The following is a 25,364-nucleotide window of genomic DNA, read 5'->3' as shown; positions in this document are numbered from 1 at the left end:
CATTTTTCCATATCAGGAAACTCCCCAATAATTACGTTCTAGCAAGGGATGCTACTCTGCAGAGCATGCTGGTTGATCCAGTCCTAGAAAGATGGCTGCAGCTTATAAGGCGTCCCCATGAACTTCCACTGGATAGTAGGAAGTCCAATATACAGCAGCGTGAAACACGACCAAATCCCTTCCCCCTTGAGGTTCCAGCCCGCCTATTTCTCTGCGAGATTTTGCCAGCGATTTTGAGCTGTCAAGTACAATAAAGGACAAAAGTGATGCAGTTTTCCAAGCCATTAGTTGGGAATTATCTGTGAAAGTTGCAAGTTGTTCTGTGCCTGGTTGCTGATTGTACACTTAGCATCTCACTTGTCTCCTTTCAGGGGTTCTTACGGCTCCATCCCAGGAGTTGCCGCTCCACCAGCGGAAAAGCATCTATGGCCGAGCACAATGCTCTTTGGAAAGGCAGCTCATACGCTGGAGATCGAGCCTAGCCAGAGGCGTTGCATCTGCCACAGTCACCAGTTGCTGTGCAACTGTGGTTTGCAAAGCGATTCTGCAGCACAAACGGAAAAAGAGGAGGCAGGGAATGGGCAGCATCAAAGGTTGCCCAGTTGCAATTTAGAAGTGACCCTTTTCCGTTTAAACCTTCCGCAGAATCAGGAGATGAGGCATGGATTCTCTTGCCTGGTTTGTTCTTCCATTTGGGGCATGGCTGTAGTTCGGTGGTAGAATATCTGATCTACATGTTTCATCAACAGTTTCCATGGGAAACACCTAGAAATGACAAGAAGCTGTACCTGCCTGCTTGCAGTCCCTGACATTGCTTGTCATTTAAGTGCTTAATAAAATGCATAAGCCTAATATATCTATCCCCCCATATTTTTTCAAATTGTGCATTATCAGCTATACAACCACACCATATGTTTTCCCAACTACACATTTTGTGTCTAACTGCATACTTTGGGCTTTGGCAACACCTAGAGCCAGCAGGACGTGACCCCAAAGCACTTTCACAGGATGGAGTGAGGCCCTCAGTCCCAAAAAGGTTGCCTACCTAGAGGATATCACCTGGAATAGGCCCTCTCTGGCAGATCTTAAAACATGGAGATGGTATTCCAAGCTAGCCCTACTCACAGTAGTTCCATTGATGTTAATGGGCATAACTAACTTAGGCTTGTTAATTTCAATGGGTGTACTTTGAGCAGAGCTTGGAAAAGTTACTTTTTTAAACTACAACTCCCATCAGCCCCAGCCATCATGGTCACTGGATTGGGCTGATGGGAGTTGTAGTTCACAAAAGTAACTTTTCCAAACTCTGACTTTGAGTACAACTTAGTTGACTACAACTCTGGAAGATCAATGAGAGGTGTTCTCTAGGATAAGGTTTTACATGGTAAAACAATAACGTCAGTGGAGCCCCAAAACATACTGGTCACTCATGTAGATATTCTGTACAGTAGGGCCCCGCTAATACGGCGGGTTAGGGACCAGGCCCCCGCCGTAAAGTGGAAATCGCCGTAAAGTGGGGCCCCATAGACTATAATGGGCAACGTCGAGCAAAAATGACGTCAAAATGGTGCGTGATGGAAAAAAACCGCCGTATTAGCGGAACAAGTGCTGTAAGAGCAGGGCCTTTCCCTAATTGAAAACCGCTGCACGAACGAAGCGCCGTACAGCAGAATGCCATAAAGCAGGGCCCTACTGTAACAAGTTTAATGTGCTTTTGTGTCACTACCCTTTCACTTCGTTCAGAATCTAAGGCCCTCCTCCGGGTACCAACCCATCGGGAAGCCCGGAGGGTGGTCACCAGATCTAGGGCCTTTTCTGTGGTGGCTCCTGAGTTATGGAACAGCCTCCCCGAAGAGGTACGCCTGGCGCCTACACTTCTATCTTTTCGGCGCCAGGTAAAGACCTTTTTATGCTCCCAGGCATTTTAATCTTTTAATCTTCTTAACCTTTCTAATCTTTTAATCTGTTTTTTTTTTAATTTGTGCTGTATTTTGTTTTTGTCGTGTTTTTTGTTGTTTGTTTGTATATGTTTTTGTGGTTTTTTATTATGATATATTGTATTGTACTTTGTTTGTTCACCGCCCTGAGAGCTATTTTTGCTAAGGGCGGTATATAAATCGAAATAATAAATAAATAAATAAACCCACATGATCATTTGAGAGGCAGATCTGCAAAATCAAACCACAGGTGCCATGGCACTCGAGGAGGGAAAGAGAAATATATAAATAAATATGGCTGTACCTTGATTCCTACCTGGGTAAAGAAGGGCTCGTAAATTTCAACCCCTTTGTCGGAACCTTGCAACAGCACCTCCTGTCCTCGCCGCCAGCTGTACCGGACAGGTGGGTTGGAATTGGCGACACACCTGAGAAACACAGTCCGCTCATAATAAAACTGTTCTTTTGCTTCCCCAATGCTCTGGTGGACGGTCACTATTGGATCATCCAGATCTGGAAAGGAAAGGGAAGAAGGAACAAGCGGAAGATTAGCACAGGCGTAAGGCACCAAGGAACCACAGGTATGCTTCTTTGCAGAGGAGTGTGTGTGTGTGCATGTGCATGTGTGTGCACATGCATGTGCCGACCCTCACTGGGACCCATCAACATTTAGTTTTAACCAAGGGGTGGGAAAGTTTTCTCATTCTGAGATCAGAGTTCCCTTGTGGACAACCTTCCAACTGACATACATTTTTACCTTTCTACAATAGATTCATTTCTACATACTGTACACTCACACATCCTCCTTCCAGATAAGCAAGAGGCATTATCAGAAGTTAAATACACATTACAGCCAGCCAAAAGCATTTGGCAGGGACAGTGAGGGGTGTGGTCTCAGGAGAGGAGGTGAGGCTTGGAGAGAGTTCTGAGCCGTGGAGACTGCCAGCTCCGGTGTCAGCAGTGCAGCAAATCTATTCCGGGTTATAGTCCAAATGTAGTCTGAAAGCACCTTGGACAGCTCCTTGAAAGTTCAGTCTAAAATCTGTAGCGGATTCACTGCCCCACTGATGTTGGGGCCACCAATCTCCACAGTGCTGAGTGCCAGGCAGAGATGTCTGCAGGGCTGCACTTGGCCCTCAGATTTCCGCTTCTGTTTTAACTGATGCACCTGGGAGTCAACATTATCCCAAGGGCCAGGGATGATGGGAGTTGTAGTCCAGCAGCATCTGAAGGACTGCAGGTTCCCCACCCCTACTGTTGCACTTGATCTCAGGGTTGGCCATGTCATGCATCTGAAATGTCTTACTCACTCATACATCTCCCACTCTGTCCAACATACAGGGGAGGACTGTTGTCCTCATGTCTGCCTGTGAACTTTCTAGAGCAGCCTTTCCCAACTAGTGGGCCACCAGATGTTGTTGGACCACAATTCCCATCTTTCCTGACCACTGGCAATGCTGGCTGAGGCTGTTGGGAGTTGTGGTCCAACAACATATGGTGGCCCACTAGTTGGGAAAGGCTGTTCTAGAAGAATCTGTGAGGCCCGTGCTGGGAACTCAACAGTGGACCCCTTGGGCTGCTCTGGCAAGATTTTTCTCAGCAAGACAAAGTCAGCGCAGAGTGCACACAAGTGAACAACCCCCCCTAATGTGCATTCTGAGGTGGCTATCGCATGAAAAGAACATATCATGAACCCTCCTGAATATTTAAGTAGACACTCAGAAACAAAGGTGGGAGCTTTTTTAATAGTTTCATTTGCAACTGATGGGAGGGATCTATTTTTGCATAAAATGTTGGGGAAATTCTCACAGTGAGACTCAGTGGTTGAGAGCTAGTAGCTGCCATGGTTCTTTGCTGTCAATGCAAAAGGAGGACAAAAAGAAACAAAAAAGGGAAAGAGTAATAATTCTGAGACCTCCCTTGACCATCCAGGTGCACTTTCTGCAACTGGACTGCCTGGATAAAATGCCCCATTGCATTATTTTCCAAACAGACCTTGCAGCCATTTAACGTTTGCTCCTGGTTTTTTAAATATGCTCCCAAAGAGCTGATCAGATGATATAGAAAGATATACTCTAATTGACTTGCTTTAATAAAATACTAGCCCCCATTGGATGATATCTAAATCCTGGATTTGTATGAAGCCCCCATTGGGAGGATTTGTAGCATCTCATCACAATCTTTTATCAGCACAAAGTCAGGGCAGAGAGGGGAGCACAGCAATAATGGCCGTGGCACGGGAGCAAGAATGCAGGGATGCTGACAGGGGAAAATTAGTGGTTTAAAACATTGAGGAGCTGTTGCATTTTTTAAAAAATTAACAATGAGAAATAGCACAATGGGCATAACACAGAAGCTAACACAACACAACAAAGATGTATCACTGAACACTAAAGTCAGGATCATTCAGACCATGGTATTCCCGATCTCTATGTATGGATGTGAAAGTTGGACAGTGAAAAAGGCGGATAAGAGAAAAATCCACTCATTTGAAATGTGGTGTTGGAGAAGTGCTTTGCGGATACCATGGACTGCAAAAAAGACAAATAATTGGGTGTTAGAACAAATCAAACCAGAACTGTCACTAGAAGCTAAAAGGATGAAACTGAGGTTATCATACTTTGGACACAGCATGAGAAGACATGATTCACTAGGAAAGACCACAATGCTGGGAAAAACAGAAGGGAGTAGAAAAAGAGGAAGGCCAAACAAGAGATGGATTGATTCCATAAAGGAAGCCACAGACCTGAACTTACAAGATCTGAACTGGGTGGTTCACAACACATGCTATTGGAGGTCACTGATTCATAGGGCTGCCATAAATCGTAATCGACTTGAAGGCACAAAACAAGAACAACACAACACAGCTTTTCCCAACTCCCTTCTTTCTGTACTCAAACCTCTGCTTGCTCTACCCAAACCTCTGTGATTCTTTAAAACCACCATGTGTCTCTCAATCTCCCTGCCTCACTCAAACCTTCGCCATTATTTAAAACTGCCATTTTTTCTCAGTGTCTCTTAATCCCTGCTTCACTTAAATCTCTGCCATTGTTTAAAACAGCCACTTTCCCCCCTTTTAGTGATGTCTCCCTCATTCTGCCTCATGTGACAGAAAGGATGTGGAGCCCTCAGATATCCCATAGTGCCTTCACACAGCATACAACAATGGATCCAATTCCCTAGGGAGGTGGTGGGCTCTCCAACACTGGAGGCATTCACAAGGCAGCTGGATAGCCACCAGTAGTATAAGTTGAATTTGGATTCCTGCATTGAGCAGGGGGTTGGGGGCCAATGGCTTTATGGGCCCTTGCACCTCTACAATTCTGTGATTATGTGAATTAGTGACAAAAGAAATTGTATTTGAAATTATAAAAGGTGAGGAAATGAATCAGTAAAGCTCTCATGTATGGGGGGACAGCAGCTGAAGTGAAAACCTTTTAAAGGCCAACAGCAACTTGTAGAACCCCCCTTAATCCAATGAAAGCTGCCAGATGCGTTTTGGCTTCTGTTGTCCTCAGTGGTTATTTTACAGCCCCCAAGACCGTATGTTGAACGGATTGTGCATAACTTATTCATGTGTAAGAGAAACAGTTTTCTGCTTGCATGAAACTTTTAAGATACTAGCAGCTTTGAATGGATAAAGGCTACCAACTACTCCTAGCCACGATGGCTATGTTCCTCCCCCTACAATGTGAGAGGCAATATGTCCCTGAATGCTGGTTGCTGAGGATCACAAGTGGGGAGAGTGCTGATGTATTCAGGTCCTGTTTGTGGGATTCCCACGGGGATCTGTGGTCAGCCGCTGTGGGAAGAAGATGCTGGACTAGATGGTCCCATTTTGGCCCTGATCCAGTTTCAGAACTCTTCTTATGTTCTTAATGTGTGTGTGTGTGTTCGGACACAGACACACACATAGTGCAGCTTGTATATATTTATATTTATATCATCTTCGCTATATGAGTCCTGTCAGACTTGCTCCCTGCATTGCTGACTAACATCCATCTGGCCAGGGAGGGTGAGCCTCTGACTCCCTCCACCTACAGAAGCAGCAACTACAGAAGAGATTGAGAGCGATCTCACTACTAGGCCTGAGAGATCTGCTGCTCAGGATGCCTATGCGCCATTGGGGTGGGATTTAATGGGCGGATAATTTGCTTAATTCCAATGCCCTGGGGGGGGGTCAGGGAGGATGTTGCTGAGTCCTCCGCTCTGTCATTTGGACTGGGGGGGTGTCTCTCCTGCCTTCTCCTTCACCGTGGGGTGGGCAGGTAGTGGGCAGATTGGCCGCAAATCCATGGCAGGTGGTTTCCATACATACAAATGATATGTAGCTGCCTGAGGTGAAAGACAAGACAGCATCACCTGCTTTCATAACCCACACACAGAAGTCAACTGAACATAAGAAGAGTGTGGTTGCTGGATCAGGGCAGTGGCCCACCAAGTCCAGCATCCTGTTCTCACAGTGGCCAACCAGATGCCCCCATGGGAAGCCCCCGAGCAGGACCTGAGGGCAAGAGCACCTGCCCCTCCTGCGGTGTCCAGCAACCGGAGTTCAGACTCCTGCTGCCTCTGACCATGGAGGCTGAGCATGGCCATCAGGTTTAGCAGCCACTGACAGCTTTATCCCCCATGAATCTTTAAGTTGGTGGCCATCAGCACCTCTTCTGAGAGCAAATATATTGAATCTTACTCCAATTAGTGTTGTGCTACATCTTCGAAATGGCGGGTGTGTTTTTTTACCATCGGACAGAGGATGAGGGTGAAGGAAACCGGCCCCTGGAAGGTGGGGGTCGAACCTTGAGAGAAAATTGAAAGAGTGAGGGCAGGAGGTTGCATTGACATGACAATGCTAACTAACAAGGGTAATTGGGAAGCTCCTGCGTCTCTTTGCAGACTGTCTTGCGGTCTCGGCTTCGTTCCTAGCATGATCATGCCACCACATGACATCACATGCGCACATGCTCACAGGAAGGCAACACCCAGGGTGGCAAGAGCCCTGTCACATTGGGAGTGAGTGCAGGAGGCTCCAAACCTTTTGAGTGGACAGACCAGGAAAGACCCTTGAACCATCTCATTAACATAATAAGGTAACTGCAGTCCACGTGCCCCCATTCCAAATGGTTTTTTCCAGTGAAACTCTCTTGCACTCTGTGAAGGAGACGAGGAAAAAGGTGCCTCTTTCACAGGGTGCAAACATTTTTGTGGGGTGGTGAGTAGGAAGGGGTTGGGCTCAGTGCTAATTTGAACACTGGTAGGATTGCCGATTGCCTGGTTAACCAGGTTTTACCCAGATTCTGCCCATGCTACCCGGTGCCTGCTTATCCCATTAGGTGACCCAGATTCCCTGGTTTCATTTTTGTGTGTCTTCCTGCCTTTTTTTCTGCCTATTTTGTGAGAAATCAGCCCATTCCTGCCTTCCATTGTTCCTTGCCAATGAGGGACACCATAGCTGCCCTGGAAACATCAAGAATTTTAGCCCGCCTGCCTGCTGCATATGCAGGTATGTGCCTTAAATGGTGAACACAATGGGAGGGTCTGCCTGCCATCATGAAATGGAAATGGACTGCCTTCAAGTCGATTCTGACTTATGGCGACCCTCTGAATAGGGTTTTCATGGTTTGCATCATAGAGGATGGAATAAAGGGGTCTGAATACACCAAACACTCCCCCCCCCACGAACAAATACAAATATATAAGCAAACCTCTCTGTAGAAAAGGCTGAGGTATTAGCATTTGCACTTTTTGGCTCTGCCCCCATTCTTTTAAACGGTGCTTAAATGTACTCTCTCTCTATTCAGTACAGTGGGGGATGCAACCTCTCTCCCTACTTAAGACCAATAGGAATGGAACAATCCACCCCATACTCACCAGCTTAGGAAAAGTTATTTGCTTACTATGTGGTATATTTTGCCCTTGGCACTACATGTCTGCCCCCTGGCAGTGGCTGAAATCCCTTATTCCTAATGCCAAATTAATAGAGGCAAGCTTAGAATTTAGTCCTCTAGAATGCACTCAGAACATGTTTAGAGGATACATTTTCTTTATTACTATTTCACATATACAAAGCCCAGTTCTTGTTTTTGCAAGGAGTGGGGAGAATTTAAAATTTAAAATGAAAATGACTGGTTTGTAGCTACCTTCTTTTATACAGCCAAATTGCAAACATAATATATTTTGCTATGTAAACCACTCTGGGAACTTTCTGTTGAAAAGCAGTATATAAATATTTTTACTACTGTTGTTGGCAGGACATGTACACTGTATGCTCAAAATACTCTGAAGTTCAGGCAAACTTTGCTGCACACCAAGTTTCTTTCTAGTGCCATATTAAGTACTCTAAAGACAGAATACATCATTCCTATTTACTTGCTGATCTTCAGTTTACTGCTCAGTATAAGCATCAGCTTATATCTTCAGGTACTTCAAACTCATGCAGGAGTACAGTCTGGTGTTGGAAAGGATTCTACGACAGCACTGCTTGCTTTGAAGCTAATTAGCGAAGATTATTGACTGAACTGATAATACTGAAATCTTGATTTCTATCTGTGTTACAGGTTGTAGCGTTCATTTCACATTTCCTAATTGTTGCTAAGGCAACCTCTCAGTCAAAATATTGTTTTAATTGACTGTTTCTGTTTTTTATTTTTTTATTTTGTAAGCTGCCCTGAGGGCAGGATACAAATATTGTAAACAAATAAATAAATATTCCAAAGTGTTGGAAACCAGAGTCTAGGTGTTTAAGACTGAAAGTATAAGTTTTTTTAAAAAATATTACTCACATCTTCCCCCCATTTTTGGTGGTAATTACTAGGCACAAAAACACAACTGGACAATGCAACCATAAATAGGCTTAATGTGCATAGTTAGCAAATAATTTGCATAAAATGCAAATTAGCCTGCCTGGATTTGTGGGACTGGAATATGGCAACCCTAAACACTGATTAAGGTGCAACTTAGGGGCCCTAGCACAGGTGGTGTGCCACACACAGCTCCGTCCTCCAAGAACGTGTCACTGCTCATTGCCCCTGGAACCTGTCAGGTGAGGCAGCTTCCAGCCTCCTGTTCCCCAGAGAACCAATAACCACCATAACAAGTAAAAAGGGTTGAAAAATGAGGTTCTCTTCCACTCTCCCTGTTTGCCCCCCAAGCACAGAGAAACATTTTCTCCAAATGCAAACATGATTATCTTACGTGGATCCCCACCCACAGCACCAGTCCTGGCGAGAACAATGTCTGGGATTTGGGCTACGAAAATGCCAATTACTAAACAAGTGTGGTTTCTGAAGGGAAATACCTGCCTGATTCGCTTTCTTGAGCAATCAGCCCTCTTGCAACAGGTTGCTGGCCTAACTGCCTCCAAGGATGTGGGAGAAATGCAGTTCATATTGCCCGTAAAGGCAAACCCGCCTACTTTACACTAATCGAACGAATACATGAACTGAAACATCTGCACTGAATTTTGCAATACCAGAGCAAAGGGTGCTACAAATGCATACATTAGTGAAAATATAATGCCAAAATGAATTAGGGAAGATTGCTTCACAAAAATACATATTTTAGGAGAAAATCACAAAAAATGCTGATTAATTTTCATGAATACTTTTTAAAAATATGCAAATTGATGAGGAAATCTGGAGAACTGAACTTACGACTGTAAAAATGAAAAACTGAGAGAAACCAAATTATGATGATGATGATGGATGATGATGATGATGATGAAGAATTAGAATTTACTACCCACCCTCCACGCAAAGGTCCCAGGACAGGTTACAATTTTAAAACACATAATTAAAAACAGTTAAGAACAACCTAAACAACTTCACAGAAAATAGGGTGGGTCCTAAAAACACACGTCTCAGGTATCAAAGGTCAGGGTAAAGAGGTGTGTCTTCAGCACTCACCTAAAACTGTACAGTGAGGTTGCCAGGTGCACCTCTGTGGGGAGGGAATTCCGCAGCTTAGGGGCAACCAAAGAGAATGTCCTCTCCCAGGGCACCATCACCCTGAAGTTCTGAGGGTGGCGGAACTACCAAAATGGCACCCTCTGCTGATCTCAACACCCTCAGTTTCCCCTGAAACTTAGCATATGATTGTGTAATAAGTGTCTGTCCTGTGAGCTCTGAAGCAGGTTTTTGCTTTGCTAATGAGCTAAAGAGAGAAATGATGAGTTAATAGGAGGAAAGTATATTTGAAGTTGGCTCTACACATCACATATACTGTAAACAGATGAGGATTTGGAGCTGTTGACTGCTTTTAATGGGAATCCATTATCTATTTGCTCTTCTGTAATAATTTCACCATGTGGAATTGATATTTCAGATAACCAGTTGCCCACGGTATGCAAGGAGTCCATATCTGAACAAAGGTGTCAACTTTCCTCGAGGTCCAGGAGGAGCAAACTGCACCAGCTCATTCATGATGGTTAACTGAATAGATTTTTTTAAAAGATATAAATTAATGGGCTGGAGAGCTCATTTGCATTTTGTCTCCATTTGGAAAGGAACTAATTAATACGTCTTCTTGAGCTAATTGCCATGCCACCAGCCTTTGGAGGAGGGGGAAAAATAGGTCTCAGGAATGTATATCCAGAAAGAAAAAATCTTACTGCTAACATGTGTAACTAATGATGGATGTAGCTCTGTTAAAAATTAACTGCACTTTAATTAAATGAGCATTGCAAAGATATCAATGCAGGCCTTTTAGATTTAATGTCCCCTGGGCTTAAGCTGCCATTGGTTATATGATGTGAGGCACAGGCCCATGAAGAGTAAACAGGGGACAAGTCCACCTGCCAATCACTGCTTGGTCTTCAATCCTCTATAATGATCACTCACTTCAGAAATGTTCCAAGTTCCACAAAAGTTACCATGGAAGAAGTACCACTGAACCCCAGTTTTAAATTGGAGAAAGTGGATAGAGAAGCATTTTTCTCTCATGACACTAGAACTCATAGACATCTGTATACCCTGTGCCAGCTAATGATTTTAAGCAAGCTGTTATAGCCTTAAGTTAATCAATATATATTCAATATATATTTGTTAGCAAAGCCTGGAGGCTTGTATTCCCCTTTCAGGCCCCAGCATCTTTGGGTATGTCAGATCACCTCATAGCCACCTGCAGTCTAATCTAGGTGTTTTAATGAGGATATGATGGCTTGCCCAGTATGATGCTGGGAATGTACCTTGTTAGTTAGAGAAATATCAAAGGAGTTTAATTAGGCATATGTTTAAGTATATGTTTATTAGTAGGCAGTTTATAGTTGGCTTGCCTAGTATGGTGTTGGAAAGCACCTTGTTAGACTTCAGAGAGTCCTGATAGGCATAGATTCCATGGATGGGTCGAAGGACGGTCAATGACACGAGTCAAGTAATGGTCAAAGAGAACTTTACTTGTTAGTAAAGATGAAGATAAAGATGGTAGCCATATAGTTTGCCAAAAGAAGATGTCAAGGTGCTCCAAGAAAGATATTATAGTTTTTTAGCAATTAGTCTGCTTTGAAGGTGTTCTGTGAAAAGGTCAGAACTGCCAATTATATGCAACATATGTTACTTCAAAGTGTATAATCTCATTAATCATGTATGTAACTCCATGTGTATGCCAATGATATGTGCCAAGATTTATACTATATAAGCATGATCTGTGCCCAGCATGAGTGTTCAGTCTCTGACGTCCGCTACTGCAGAGCGGTGGGACTGATCCACTTTTATTGGGAATACTTGGCTGAATGCTGTAAGTTACTCAATAAATTTTAACTCTTTGTAAGCAAACCTCTTGTCTGCATTTCATCTCTGGTAATCCAAAACAACCCTGAAGGTATACAATTGGCGACGAAGGTGGGATTATCAGATTTGAGAATGTTTAGATTTAGAGGGAAAGAGGAAGTAACGGAAGTCGATGTGCAAAATCGCCTTCTGGGCTGGCCACAACATGAAAGTTGGGGGCCAGTGGCCAATGAGATATCTGTACTGATGGGACAGATGGCTTGGCCAGAAATAGAAAAGTTCTGCACACCAGATGGCCTGGTGACGGCTGTTGAGTCTCTGACGCTGGGACAGTGGTCAGCTAGGGAGGAGCAGCGTGCAGGAACTCTAGCTTGGCTTTTGCTGACAGCTGTGCAAGCTGCCGGGCGAAAGGAGCTGGAATGGAATGTAAAGGCAGAAACACTCGAGAATGAGCTAGGAAAAGCAAGAGATATCAAAGTCCTGATTACGGAAACATTGCAGCACAGTCTTGCCACTAATGAAGCACAGGAAGACTGCACACCAGCTAGAAAGGAGAGCAGGATACGAAACCTGTGGTGTAGAGCTGAAAAATGGGCAGGAAGACTAATTCACCGAGCCCAGAAGAAATGCCTGAAGCATGCCAAAGTGCGTAGCATCATCACCTCTCCGGAAACTGAAAATCAGGGAGAGGGGGAAGGTGAGACGGCAGCTAATCCTCTCTCAGAGAAGGGAGAGTGCCAGGAAAAGAGCGTCTCTGGAGAGGAAAAGGAGACCCCATATGAGGAAGAAAATGCCCCGTCTGATCGACAGCTGCAAGGGGGTAAGAGTGGCCCAGGAGTCCAGCTGCAGGGCACCCAGAATGGGCAGCTGGAGGGAGAAGACTATGAAAAGTGGCAGTCAGCAGCAGAGGAAGATGAAAAAGAAACTGTGTTCATCCTGGAGCCTGCTGGGGGACAGGACAGCAAAGAGCTGGAAATCAAGCCCCAAGTGTTGAAGAAAGATGAAGCTCCCTATGAGGAGATGGGAGCCCTGCCGGAGCCCTGGCAGCAAAGGGGAGAGATATGTGAGAGCCTCTCTAGAGAAAGAGACCCCCTGTGAGGTGGCAGCCTTATCTGTGCAGCTACGGCAAGAGATCAAAAGTGACCCAGAGGTCCAGCTGCAGAGCACCCAGCCTGGGGTGGCTGAAGAGGCCCAGATGGTGAATGAGCAGCTGGAGGGGGTGGAGGAAGAAGAAGAAGCCATGAGTATGCCAGCACCTGCCAGGGAGGAGGACTGCGGACAGCTGGAAGGAAATCCCCTGGTAAGGGAAGAAACTTTAGAGCAAGTTCAAGTAGGGGCTGAAGAGGAAATGCTACCGATGAATTCCTCTGCTCCGTGCGAGAAAATACAGGCGAAGGAATGTGTGGGAGATGGGCAGCTGCTGCCAGCTCCCTTCACTCTGTGTGCTAGAGAAACAGATCAGGGAGAGGGAGGGGCATGCCCACCAGATCTTTGCGTTCTGTGTGCTCCTGTTACAGAGACAGTGCCGAAAGAAAAGCTGGAGGTGTGTGTGCCTGCTGCAAAAGGGAAGAAGCAGGTGGGAGTTCAAGTCCAAGCGGAGCTCCCAGTGCCTGCAGAGAAGGGTGAGTTAAAATCCTCCAGTGACATTGCCCCTGGGATGCTCCGTGATGATCCCATAAAGGGAGAAGCAAGTCCTATGATGGGGGTAGTGCCCGGGCGCATTCCAGCCGTAACAAGCACCCCGCGCCCTGTGAAGGTTAAAAGGCACAGGGAGGGTTGTCTACATTTGTTTGAGCCTCTGAGTTATTGTGGAAAAGGGCAAAAGCAATTTCTCGCTGCCGACCTGGGAGGGTTGGGGCAGCTAATTGCAAAGAAGATTCCCCCCGATAAAGTTGCCTACCAGCTGGAAGACCAAACTTTCTCTTGGGCAGAAGAGCAAGGTCAGCCAAGTCAGGGGGTGGAATGGTGTGCTGTTTGGGCAGTGATCACAGGTGAGACAAGAGTGTCCCTGCATGTCTACATAAGCCCCTGGGCAAAGAGTAAAGAAGTAAAGAAATGGGCAGAAGAGAAAAGAGTGGCTTGGCTCTACCCTCCAAGAGCAGCCGCCCTAATCGAAAGAACCAGCGGTCTGAAACAGCAAATCAAACTGCTGGCAGGCAAGGCAGAGGGGAAGCACTGGAAAGGAAGCAATATGGAAGCAGCGTCACCCATGGAGCGGCTTGTGAATCCTCCTTCGCTTCAGGAAGCAGGGGGGTACGTGCGGGCACAGCTGCTGAAAGTCGTTGGCTTAACAGCAGAAGAGATCCCTGGACGGCCTCTTCAACAGAAGACCTGCCGCGCGCTGCCAAGGAAACACAGCGGTTCCTGGAGAGGAATCCTGGCACCCTGCCAGTGGCCGAAGAAATCGGCTTGAACTAGAACCTCCTGAAACTCACGATGGGGAAGAGCCATGTGGGCGAAGTTATGCACATGAAACTGCATGCTGGTTTGTGAGTATCAATTTTTTTTTTAACGCTGGCAGTGTTGCTATGCATATGTAACTGTGTGCACTTTCTCGATTATTTTAGCATTGCCTTTAAAAAAAAAAGGGCTGCTGAATGCTTAAGATTTATTATGGTGTGTCTGCTAGTATGTGGGAGTGTGTATAGTTGGTTGGGGGGAGGGAGAGAATTAAGTGTTCTTTCTTTTTCAGTTCTGATACAGCTCACTACATGCTTGGATAATCTGCTGCCTTTCATTGGTCCGGACAGCGTCTGAAGTTAACTCAGCTATAGCCTGGCCAAGCTGGAAAATCTGCTCATCGATATCTCATCATGCTGATTTTAATAAAAGCTTGTTGTGTGCGTTTTATGATTTTCTAAATGAGACCAAACAATTGCAAAAATCTTTACAGTCAGTGGTTACCCCACAGGATACTGAGAAAGGGCTCAAATGGTTTGACGTGAGGGCCACCCAAGCCAGAGCAGTTAGAGTAGGTACCCACAAGTCCAATGCCACTGTCAGGATTAGAGGGGGGGTTGGGCAGTTGTTTGATGGGCTAGGGTGGATCACCCCTTTAAGAGTAAATGCCCCACCACAGCCTGAAGTCTGTTGGGAACAAGTAAAGCATAATAGAACTGCAGCTACGTTTCAAAGACGAGTGGGTTTTAGCAGAGGATGTCAAACAGTGCACAAGTGTCCCAATCCTACTGATAGTGAGCAAGGCTGGATATGTACTAGTTGGACCCTACGACCTGGCATTAATTGAGGAGCCCCTAATGGAAGTTACGTTCTCTGGGATTGTTATGGGGACCCCATAGATTTGAAAAAACCCTAGAAAGTCCTCTTGTAGGAAATTACAGAGCTTGGAAGGTCAGATGGCAAAGAGACATTTTCAGCTCAGCTGAGTATGCTTGGGCCCTGTTTCCCAGTGGAGGGGTGGCTAAAGTAAACATTTTTGGAAGAGCAATGGAAGTAGCTTTAAATGCCACAGTTCTGGCCCTAGTAGCTATAGGGATAGGAATGATAAACATGAGAGCAGTAATCCTATAGAATAAATTCGCCCTAACTGTGAGCATGGGGGGGAACAACAAAAATGTTGTATGTATATTCCAGATAAATAAAGTATAGTAAATTATAGTGTAGCAGTATTATATAGACAAAGTAATAAAATAAAGCATTTGGAAGAAGATTCTTTCTTAAATCCTATTTTAGAGTGGTTTCAGGGAATAGGTGGCTGGTGAAAACAATTATTCTCCATTGGGATCACTCTTATTTGTGGTGTTATATTAATCTGCATATGTTTGTCTTGCTGGCGTAGTTTTAATGGGTAAATAGTTAAGACTACCCTTGGGGGTCAACCGACAGGGCAAAAGAAGAACCAGCCCCTTTCTGGGGTAAGAAGACCTCTGTAACGCGAAGCATTGACGTCCTTTGACCATCCAGGGGTGGAATGTATACCTTGTGCCAGCTAATGATTTTAAGCAAGCTGTTATAGCCTTAAGTTAATCAATATATATTCAATATGTATTTGTTAGCAAAGCCTGGAGGCTTGTATTCCCCTTTCAGGCCCCAGCATCTTTGGGTATGTCAGATCACCTCATAGCCACCTGCAGTCTAATCTAGGTGTTTTAATGAGGATATGATGGCTTGCCCAGTATGATGCTGGGAATGTACCTTGTTAGTTAGAGAAATATCAAAGGAGTTTAATTAGGCATATGTTTAAGTATATGTTTATTAGTAGGCAGTTTATAGTTGGCTTGCCTAGTATGGTGTTGGAAAGCACCTTGTTAGACTTCAGAGAGTCCTGATAGGCATAGATTCCATGGATGGGTCGAAGGACGGTCAATGACACGAGTCAAGTAACGGTCAAAGAGAACTTTGCTTGTTAGTAAAGATGAAGATAAAGATGGTAGCCATATAGTTTGCCAAAAGAAGATGTCAAGGTGTTCCAAGAAAGATATTATAGTTTTTTAGCAATTAGTCTGCTTTAAAGGTGTTCTGTGAAAAGGTCAGAACTGCCAATTATATGCAACATATGTTACTTCAAAGTGTATAATCTCATTAATCATGTATGTAACTCCATGTGTATGCCAATGATATGTGCCAAGATTTATACTATATAAGCATGATCTGTGCCCAGCATGAGTGTTCAGTCTCTGACGTCCACTACTGCAGAGCGGTGGGACTGATCCACTTTTATTGGGAATACTTGGCTGAATGCTGTAAGTTACTCAATAAATTTTAACTCTTTGTAAGCAAACCTCTTGTCTGCATTTCATCTCTGGTAATCCAAAACAACCCTGAAGGTATACAACATCCAGTGAAGCTGAATGCTACGAGATTCTGGACAGGCAAAAGAATGCCCTTCTTCATGCAAAACATGGTTCAGTTATGGATTCTGCTTTGACAAGAAGCAGTAATGGCCACCAACCTGGATGGCTTTACAAGTGGGTTAGATCACGGAGGATAAGACTACCACTGGCTATGTTCTGTCTCCATCATCAGGGATCTGTGGAGAGAGGGCTTGAGGGCTTCCCACTGGAGCATCTGTTTGGCCACTGGGAGAACAGGGTGCTGGGCCATTGGCCTGATCGAGCAGGGCTTTTTGTGTGTACCTCATCTCAAGAGTATGGGTCCCAAGACCCCTGTGCATGAGCGAAAGGCACTTCTGCCCTTCACCGCTGTTTCTTTTCATGGCCATCGATACCCCGCTGCTGCCGCCATGCGCCTCATCACATCAGGACATCTTTTAAGGAATCGTCACTGGGTGTCCTTTTTTTCCATTCAAATGGCTTGCACGTGGAACCTTCTCTACTGTGTATAAGCCCCGACATTTGGATTGAGGTGAAAGTGGTCAAAAAGGGGAGGGGAGTGAATAGAGCCTTGCAAATGCATTTACACAAGTTACCAGCCTAGTAAAATTCTTACTACCCCTCCCACCCACCAGTAAATGTATTAATAATAATAATAATAATAATATTAATAAATTCTCTAAAACTAATTTCAGAACTTAGAAAAATAGCTAAAAACCCAACTATTCTGGTATTATAAAAATATAATTGGAGATTATTTTTTTATTTTTGTTTTGCAGTAACTTAGAAGGTATTTTGTAAAAACTGCATAGCACACAATAAAAAAAAACCCTAGAAACTGAATCCTCTGTGGACAGGATTGAAAAGAAAATATTTATTTTATTTTTATATTTTGCAGTAAAAAGAGCAATGTTTGCAAAGGATGATTTCTCTTCCCCCAACACACACACACACACATGTATATGCACACATAATCTCATTTTTCTCAGAGCATATATGTGATTTCAATATCAAATTGAGTCATCAGTAATAAAATCCCTCAAGACCCTCTAAGCATATTTAAAGGGCAAGCCCTCCTCTGCCCCCCATGTAAATAGCCATAGACCTATACATTGGATCAAATTAAGCAGCAGGGTTTCCAGGGCAGATGGCATGGTCTTCAGGCAGCTATAAACTTTTGAGCCCTAACACTTTTCTTAGGAATTAAGGCCTGGCCTCTGAGCATATACATATGCATAGTGTGGTGGCACCTCCGCTTTGGAATTCCCTCCCCTTAAATATTAGACAGGAGGAATCTTCGGCACCTATAGAATACCTTCCTCTTTCAACAAGCCTTTTAAGTAGAGGCCTTATCCCAGTCTGTGCCTGTGCTGGAACTGCTTTTTAAGACGTTGTTAAAGTTGTTTTTTCTTAAAAGATTTTTGAAAGATGTTTTGTTTTAATGTTTTTAAATGTTTTGTTAATATGTTCTAGTCTTTTGTTTTCAAGATGTTTTAATGTGGTTTTAATGTTTTTGTTTGCCACCCTGGACTCCTTCTGGGAGGCAGGGTGGGATGTAAACAAACAAACAGTATTTAAATTTGAGTGACTTGGACACTCAGTTCATTCATTAAATTTTATATGTCCATTTGTATCCACTGGGTGTCCAAAAGCTAAGACTGGGTGTCCATTTGGACATACAACTATTACTTAAAAAATGCCTTGCATCACATGCTTTCACAGGATGCAAGGGGTTGAAGTCCTCATGTATGTTTTCCCTAATGGTGGAAAGAGCAGCTGCGGTGAGATTTGCACTGGGGAAAATGACATGGAGAGAGGGGTTAACTCCCCCCAGTTCTGCTGCCCTAACTAGCATCAAGGACACTCCCCCTCCCTCAGTTGCTGTTTACCAAAACCTCAAGGCTTGGGAGATCTGATCATGGATGTACATAATCTTCTCTGGTTTAACAAATGTCAGCATCTGTATGTGAATACTGACTGACCCAGACAAAATCTGCAAATGTCCAAAATCTCAGTGATAGATTAATGAAAGTTGACAAGCTGATTGCTAGAATTCACTAGTGACATGAAGATACACACACACACACACACACATATATATACACACCTGCTTTTGAATATTCATGAACTTCACAATGGTTGTCCACATACAACCCTGAGATGATCTGCAGGAGCATCATTGGTCATCTCCTGAGATGACAAGGCTCATTTGCCCAGCAACAAGAAATCAAGCCTTTAGTGACACTGGCCCAGTCCTGCGGAATGCTCTGCCACTAGAGGTTCAGCAGGCACCCTCTATTCTTTTGAACGCCTAGTGGCATAAAAAAGTTTCCTCATTCCCTCCTACAACTAAACCTCAATTATTAGATTGCAGCGTGGGGTGCTGTTCTTCAGGATTCCAGACATTCCATTCCATCGCCCATGCCCTTTTTCTGTCCTCACCCTCAACAGTCAGTCAGCATACTGTACCCACCAAGTAATCTCAGTCCTTATTAGGGTGTTTTAGAGATTCCCCATCCTTAAGTATTTTCCCCCCTTAAATACTGTTGTAGTCTTGAAAACTCTAAGATTCCCCTACATAAGGATGGGGAAGAAATTCAATTCAGTTCACATTTAAAAGCAACTCTATCGAATTTTCACTTTCCAAAGCAATATAAGCACCAGAGCACAGCCATCCGTCACACTTATCCGAATGTTGCCATGCAGTTGTCCAACCAACCAGTGTTTACAGAAATGCATGAATTAGGGGGCAACGTGCATAAAAATGAATATATTAGTGATGGGAACATACAAAAACACATTATATTAGGGGAAATTGCTTGCAAAAGTGTGTGCATGAGTCAAAGTTGCAGACAAAATGTGCTTATTAGGAGAAATTCACACTAAAATTTTGATGAATTTTCAAGAGGTTTTTTTTTTAAGTAATCTCAAACTGCTGCAGAAATGTGGATAACTGAATTTAAGACAGGGAAAAATGAGAACCAGCGAACCAGAACTGACAGGTCCTTCCATCGCTGTCCCCACCCCCAGTCTAAGGAGACCTCCTTGTGCTTGGCCAGCACCATTTTGACTACACCAGCGATGGTGCTCATGCCTGAACTTTGGAAACAGATGGAATGTGGACACATTTGGTACTGTGTCAAACGGACACAGGAAACTGCCATTTTTATACGATTCACTGTTCCCAACCTTGGCCCAAGTCTGCTCCTGCTGTGAATTGAACACAAGGTGAGGGCATTTTGGGGGAGGGGGGGGTCAAGAAAACTCCAGTAATATTTCACCAAGTATTCTTCAGATGGCAATGTTACATGGATAGCTACCTTGGACGGAAATGAAAAGTGGCATTGCAATAAGAGCAGCCAGCTGTCTGCAGAGAGGCCGAGGGAAGCTCTGCTCTGAAAGGTAGCATGGAAATTAATGAGGCAGCTGAACTATATTTTCAGTCCCTGAATTGGACCTTAATTGCTGCAGCCGGGAGAGAGTTATAACCCTCTGTGGGGACATTTGCTGGAAGTATGCTCTAGATTACACTCCTGGAAAGCTACAGAATCAGAAGGCCGTGAGGTACAAAAAGTTGATTAAGTCCACCTCTCTGGGCATTGCTACACTGAGGTGTGCAGCGTGATCCTCCACATTGTTACTCAGAAGTAATTCTCACTGAATTGTATAGAATTTAGTTATCCCCTAATGAGTGTGCCTAGAGACACAGCATTAAATTGGCTGAGGAGACATTCCCTCTCCCAAGGTACCCCAGGAACTGAAATTCTTTAAGATGCCTCCAATAAAATTCTCAGGACTTTCACCAAATCTCAACTCCCAGAATTCCTTAGTGGTGGAGGGGATAGACACGGCAATTAATCTGGTACAAAACCAAGGCAAAAGCTGACTGTACATATGCATTAATTAATTAATTAATTAAAGTATTTATAAGCCACACCTTTCATAGACTTACATCAGGGCAGCTTATAGCATATAAAGAAACAATAAAGTTTACAAACCAATAAAACACAAAACATCATTAAAAACAATAAAAAAGCACTAAGAAATACTGCATTGTTTGAAAGAAAGAAAAGAAATCATGTTGAAAGGCCTGCCTAAAAAGTTTGGTTTTCCAGAAAGGATGGTTCCTGCCAGACCTCTAGTGGTAGGGAGTTCCACAGGGCAGGGCCCGCCACCCTTAAGGCTCAGTCCCTGCTGGAGGCCAACTAACTGAACCTCAGGGCCAATGGGGGGAACCACCAAAACAGCCCCATCAGATCTCAATGACTGAGATGAAACGCGGGGAGTCAGGCGGTCCTTGAGGTACTTTGGGGCCAAGTTGTTTAGGGCTTTGTGAATCAACGCAAGGACCTTGGACCTGGCCTGACAGCAAATTGGCATATGTTTTGCTATTCTTGCAAGGGGGGGGGGAAGGGCAGCAGCTCAGTAACAGAGCAGAAGATGCAGGTTCAGTCCCTGCCATCTCCAGTTAGGTCTGGGAAAGATTTGTTGACTGACACCACAGAGAGCCACTGCCAGTCAGTGTGGACAATATTGTGCTAGATGGACCAACGGTCTGACTCAGTATAAGGCATATGTATAAGATATGCTCCTATCTAAATCGGTAGCTGTATGCACCATTTGATTTATATAGCACAGCACTGCAGAACAGTGACAAGCTTCTCGCTTTTCATTTAGGGACCGTCATTCCTGCTGGGTATTGTTGTTCACTTGTCTCAGGTGAACCGTCTTCTTCGGTAAGGTCCATAGCTCAGTGCTTTGCATTCAGAAGGTCCCAGGTTCAGTACCTGGCAAGGCTGGGAGAGACCCCACTGTGAAACCCTGGAGTCAACACTCTGTGCTAGATGGACCAAGAGCCTGAGATAGTTTTCAAGGCAAGCCTCGTTACATGGTGCCCCATCTCCAAACAGCAAGCCAGTTACGTCACTCAGATCCACCCACCCATCCGTGGGTGATGTGAATATATCTGCACTCTGTGCAGACAGAAAGCTGCCTCGTGCCTCCACAGGGTTTCAAACTGGACTTTCAGTAGAGACTGACCTTGGGACCGTCTGCTGCGCTATAGCGCTTCTTTTAAAGGGCCTTATCATTTTTACTTTGCCATTTGTTTATTTTATTTTATCTAACAAAAATTATATACTGCTTGAGTGCAAAGATCTCTAAGCAGAAAACCACTGGAATGATCAATTAAACAGTTAAAAACAAGTAACTAAAAACATATTTAAAACAATTGGAACAGCTACTAACTAAAAAGATTAAAACAGATCAACATCTATGTGTCCGGAAAGGCTCGCCTAAACAGCAGGCGCAGAAAGGAATACAGTGAAGGCAAAGAATAGGTGCTCCCACGCTAAAAGAACAATTCCTTACAGGTGCAGAACAAGTATTACGTGTCACCTGGAACAGTGCCTGCTCAACAAAGCTTTGCAAAGCAAAGCAAAACTGGTCTCAAGCTGTTAAGCGCTATATATACTAGCGGCAACACCTTGAACTTGGCCCAGTAACAAATTGGCATCCAGTGCAAATCTCTATGCAGAGGTGGTGCTATACGCTAACAGGCTCTCACCGCCATCAGCAGTCTAGCTGCAGCATTCAGTACTAATTGCCGTTTCTGAGTCAAGTGCAAGGGAAGCCCCACATACAGCGTGTTGCAGTAATCCAGTCTTGAAGTCACCAGTGCTGAACTACTGTGGCCAAGCTCTCCAGACCCAGGAATGGTTGCAGTTGTCTCACTAGGTACAGCTGATAAAAGGCACCTCTAGCCACTGGAGCAAGAAATGCCAGACATCCAAGCTGGATTTAGAAAAGGAAGAGGCACCAGAGATCATATCGCGAACATACGTTGGATAATGGAATGGACCAAGGAATTTCAGAAGAAAATCACCCTGTGCTTTATAGATTACAGCAAAGCCTTTGATTGTGTAGATCATGAAAAACTATGGAATGCTTTAAAAGAAATGGGGGTGCCACAGCATCTGATCGTCCTGATGCGCAACCTATACTCTGGACAAGAGGCTACTGTAAGGACAGAATATGGAGGAACTGACTGGTTCCCCGTCGGAAAGGGTGTGAGACAGGGGTGTATTTTATCACCCTATTTGTTTAATCTACATGCAGAACATATCATACAGAAAGCAGGATTGGACCAAGGAGGGAGAAATATCAATAATTTAAGATATGCAGATGATACTATACTCTTAGCAGAAACCACTAATGATTTGAAACGAATGCTGATGAAAGTTAAAGAGGAAAGCACAAAAGCCCGTGGCCCCACTTACCACTCGCATGTGGCCCCCAGAAGCTTGTCCATGAGAGAATGAGACTCTCAGGCTGGAAAGTTCCCCAGCCCCTGATGTAGATCTCCCCTCTGCAGCTCATCACCAGGCAATTCCCCTGGCTTGGTACTTCTGCAATTATTGATCCAACCAGCAGCCTGAAACCTCGTCCTGTCAGACTGGTGGGGTATTCAACAGGAGGTGGAAGGGAACCACCTGTTGACCCTCCTTCTCCCCTGATATCCCTCCTGTCTCTTTAAGTCAAATTAGAACATAAGAAGAGCCTGCTGGATCAGGCCAGAGGCCCATTGAGTCCAGCATCCTGTTCTCACAGTGGCCAACCAGGTGCCTGGGGGAACCCCACAAGCAGGACCCGAGTGCAAGAACACTCTCCCCTCCTGAGGCTTCCGGCAACTGGTTTTCAGAAGCATGCTGCCTCTGACTAGGGTGGCAGAGCACAGCCATCATGGCTAGGGTGTGAGCCCTTGGCAGATGCCCAACTATGCCACTCCCAAGAACACCATGAAACCCTCAATGGAGAGCAGCTGGAGGCCTTGGCAATGGTAAGAATCCACCCAGAGCAGAAGTCAAAATTACAGCTGAAAGAAGAATGAACCATGAACAGAAGAGGCCCTGTCAACTGCATGGCCTTATGACGGTATGAAAAAAGAGCCTTCTTTGCATGACACCTACCCAATAGAATGACCTCTCCATGGAGATTAGGCAGGCAGCAACTCAGGCATTCCCAGGCTGTTAATACCAGATTTTAGCATGCTGATTACTATGACTGATGTCACTATTTTGCTAATATATTTTTTATTAATATGTTTCAGGATTTATTGTTATCACATTGGATTTAAACAGCTTTGTACTCGCTGGAGTGAAATGCTGTGTAGAAATAATGTTATAAATAAATAAGTAAACAAACCATGCCAGCCCTTCTTCTGAAAGTACAGAAATGAAGAATGCCTCAATTCATTCTCTCTCTCACTCCACTCACACACAGAAGTGGCTCAGGAAGTGGAGTGGAGGCACCATGCTTCCCGCAGTGCGGGCTGGTGCCTCCATGCCAGTGCGGCAGTGGGATCCACTCGGGGCTTAGTCCAAACTTTCAAGCGCCTAGAAAGTTCAGACTAAAACCCAGAGCAGATTCCACTGCCCCACTGGCATGGAGCCACCAGCCGTCACTGCCTTCCCGGCAGGTCAGCTACTCGTCATCACTGGGAGGGAGAACGGCAAGATGAAGGGGAGGTCAGCATAGTGAAAATGTACCAGCAGAAATTTTGCTTTGCCTCCACCGGTGCATCTGCACTGTGCTGACCTCCTCGCTGTTGCATCCCTCCCCCTCCTGGGAAGCAACTGTCAACCCACCTCTGAGGAAATCCCACCTGGCAAGCTGCTTCTGTTCTGTGCTTGCTCACTCCCTTCCTCCCTCCCTCACACACACAGACTTCTGTTGGACAGAAGTCGTGGGTGTGCTCTCGGTACAATGAGCTCCTGGCTCTCTGGGAACGACTTCATTTCCTTGAGGCCAGGGTGGCAGACCTGGAAAAGCTGAGAGGCAGAGAGGTGTGTGGATGAGGCCTTCAGGGACATTATAGCTGTGTCCCATTCCAGCGATGATAGCTCTCCTGCTATCATGGAGAACGATGGTCTCGGGGAAGGAGAGCATCCAGCTGAGGAAGAGGGAAACGATCCCTTAGAAGGGACCCATTCCTTGGGGGATGAGCAGCTATCCTTTCATGCTGAGGATATATCTCCAGGGGGTGGAGGGATCCTTGTAGTGGGCAATTCGATCATTAGGAACATAGACAGTGGGGTGTGTGATGGGCGTGTAGACCACAAGGTGTTTTGCCTGCCTGGTGCGAAGGTTGCGGATATCGCCCGTCGTTTAGATAGTTTGGTAGATAGTGCTGGGGAGGAGTCAGTGGTCGCGGTGCACGTTGGCACCAACGACATGGGGAAAGGCAGCCATGAGGTCCTGGAAGCAAAATTTAGGTTGCTTGGTAGGATGCTGAAAGCCACGACCTCCAAGGTGGCTTTCTCTGAAATGCTACCGGTTCCACGGCCAGGACCAGCCAGACAGGCACAGCTTTGTAGTCTCAATGCGTGGATGAGATGATGGTGTCGGGAGGAGGGGTTTGGATTTGTTAGGCACTGGGGAACATTTTGGGACAAGCCGGGCCTGTACAAAAGGGACGGGCTCCACTTGAACCAGAATGGAACCAGACTGCTGGCACTTAACATTAAAAAGGTAGCACAGCAGCTTTTAAACTGACTGAGGGGGGAAACCCAACAGGAGCTGAGGAAGGTCCGGTTCGGAATAAACCTCCCCCCTGCGATAAAGACCAAAGAAATGATGAAATTGTAAAAGGGGTAGGCCTAGAAGTAGGCATTGTGAGAGCAGGGGCACAGGATATAAATTCAGAAGGGCAAAATTACCACAGGCCAAACCAAAAGTGCCAAAGACACTTGAAGAGAGACACAGCTTACAAGTGCTTGTAGGCTAATGCTAGGAGCCTGCGAACCAAGATGGGAGAACTGGAGTGCTTGGTCTTAGAGGAGAGCATTGATTAGTGAGCATAACGGAGACCTGGTGGAATGGAGAAAACCAGTGGGATACGGTTATCCCTGGAT

At 45.0% G+C, this 25,364-nt stretch overlaps 2 protein-coding genes across 7 annotated transcripts in view; one reads left to right on the top strand and one right to left on the bottom strand.

Moving 5' to 3' along the window:
* The window catches only part of MDGA2 (MAM domain containing glycosylphosphatidylinositol anchor 2), a 588,493-nt gene that overhangs the window by 297,352 nt on the left and 265,777 nt on the right, over positions 1-25,364 (bottom strand). For 3 of the 4 annotated variants that reach the window (XM_061612635.1, XM_061612638.1, XM_061612636.1), the window contains exon 4: positions 2,242-2,450. In XM_061612635.1, the coding sequence (XP_061468619.1) occupies positions 2,242-2,450 (209 nt within the window). The remainder of the gene's footprint in view (positions 1-2,241; positions 2,451-25,364) is intronic. The other variant, XM_061612637.1, reaches the window with a different exon arrangement.
* LOC133378464 (uncharacterized) lies at positions 12,190-16,434 on the top strand. Of its 3 annotated transcripts, XM_061613323.1 has the most exons (3): positions 12,190-12,959; positions 13,177-13,281; positions 14,352-16,434. In XM_061613323.1, the coding sequence occupies exons 1-3, from the start codon at positions 12,660-12,662 to the stop codon at positions 14,355-14,357; spliced, it is 411 nt and encodes a 136-aa protein (XP_061469307.1). In that variant the 5' UTR covers positions 12,190-12,659; the 3' UTR covers positions 14,358-16,434. The 3 variants fall into 3 exon arrangements, 2 of the variants coding, with proteins under 2 accessions (XP_061469307.1, XP_061469306.1); XR_009761035.1 differs by having other exon boundaries at positions 12,190-14,148; XM_061613322.1 differs by having other exon boundaries at positions 12,190-13,281.

Source organism: Rhineura floridana, chromosome 2 (assembly GCF_030035675.1).
Source record: "Rhineura floridana isolate rRhiFlo1 chromosome 2, rRhiFlo1.hap2, whole genome shotgun sequence".
NCBI lineage: Eukaryota > Metazoa > Chordata > Lepidosauria > Squamata > Rhineuridae > Rhineura > Rhineura floridana.
The sequence above is the reverse complement of the archived record's forward strand: the minus strand, read 5'-3'. Positions and strand labels throughout refer to the sequence as shown.

Excerpts from the sequence above, each read along its gene's own strand:
- LOC133378464 (XM_061613322.1), top strand. The coding sequence starts at position 12,660 with ATGAAGCTCCCTATGAGGAGATGGGAGCCCTGCCGGAGCCCTGGCAGC. Across the intron at positions 13,282-14,351 it reads CCCAGTGCCTGCAGAGAAGG|TTCTGATACAGCTCACTACA; the intron begins GTGAGTTAAAAT and ends TTTCTTTTTCAG.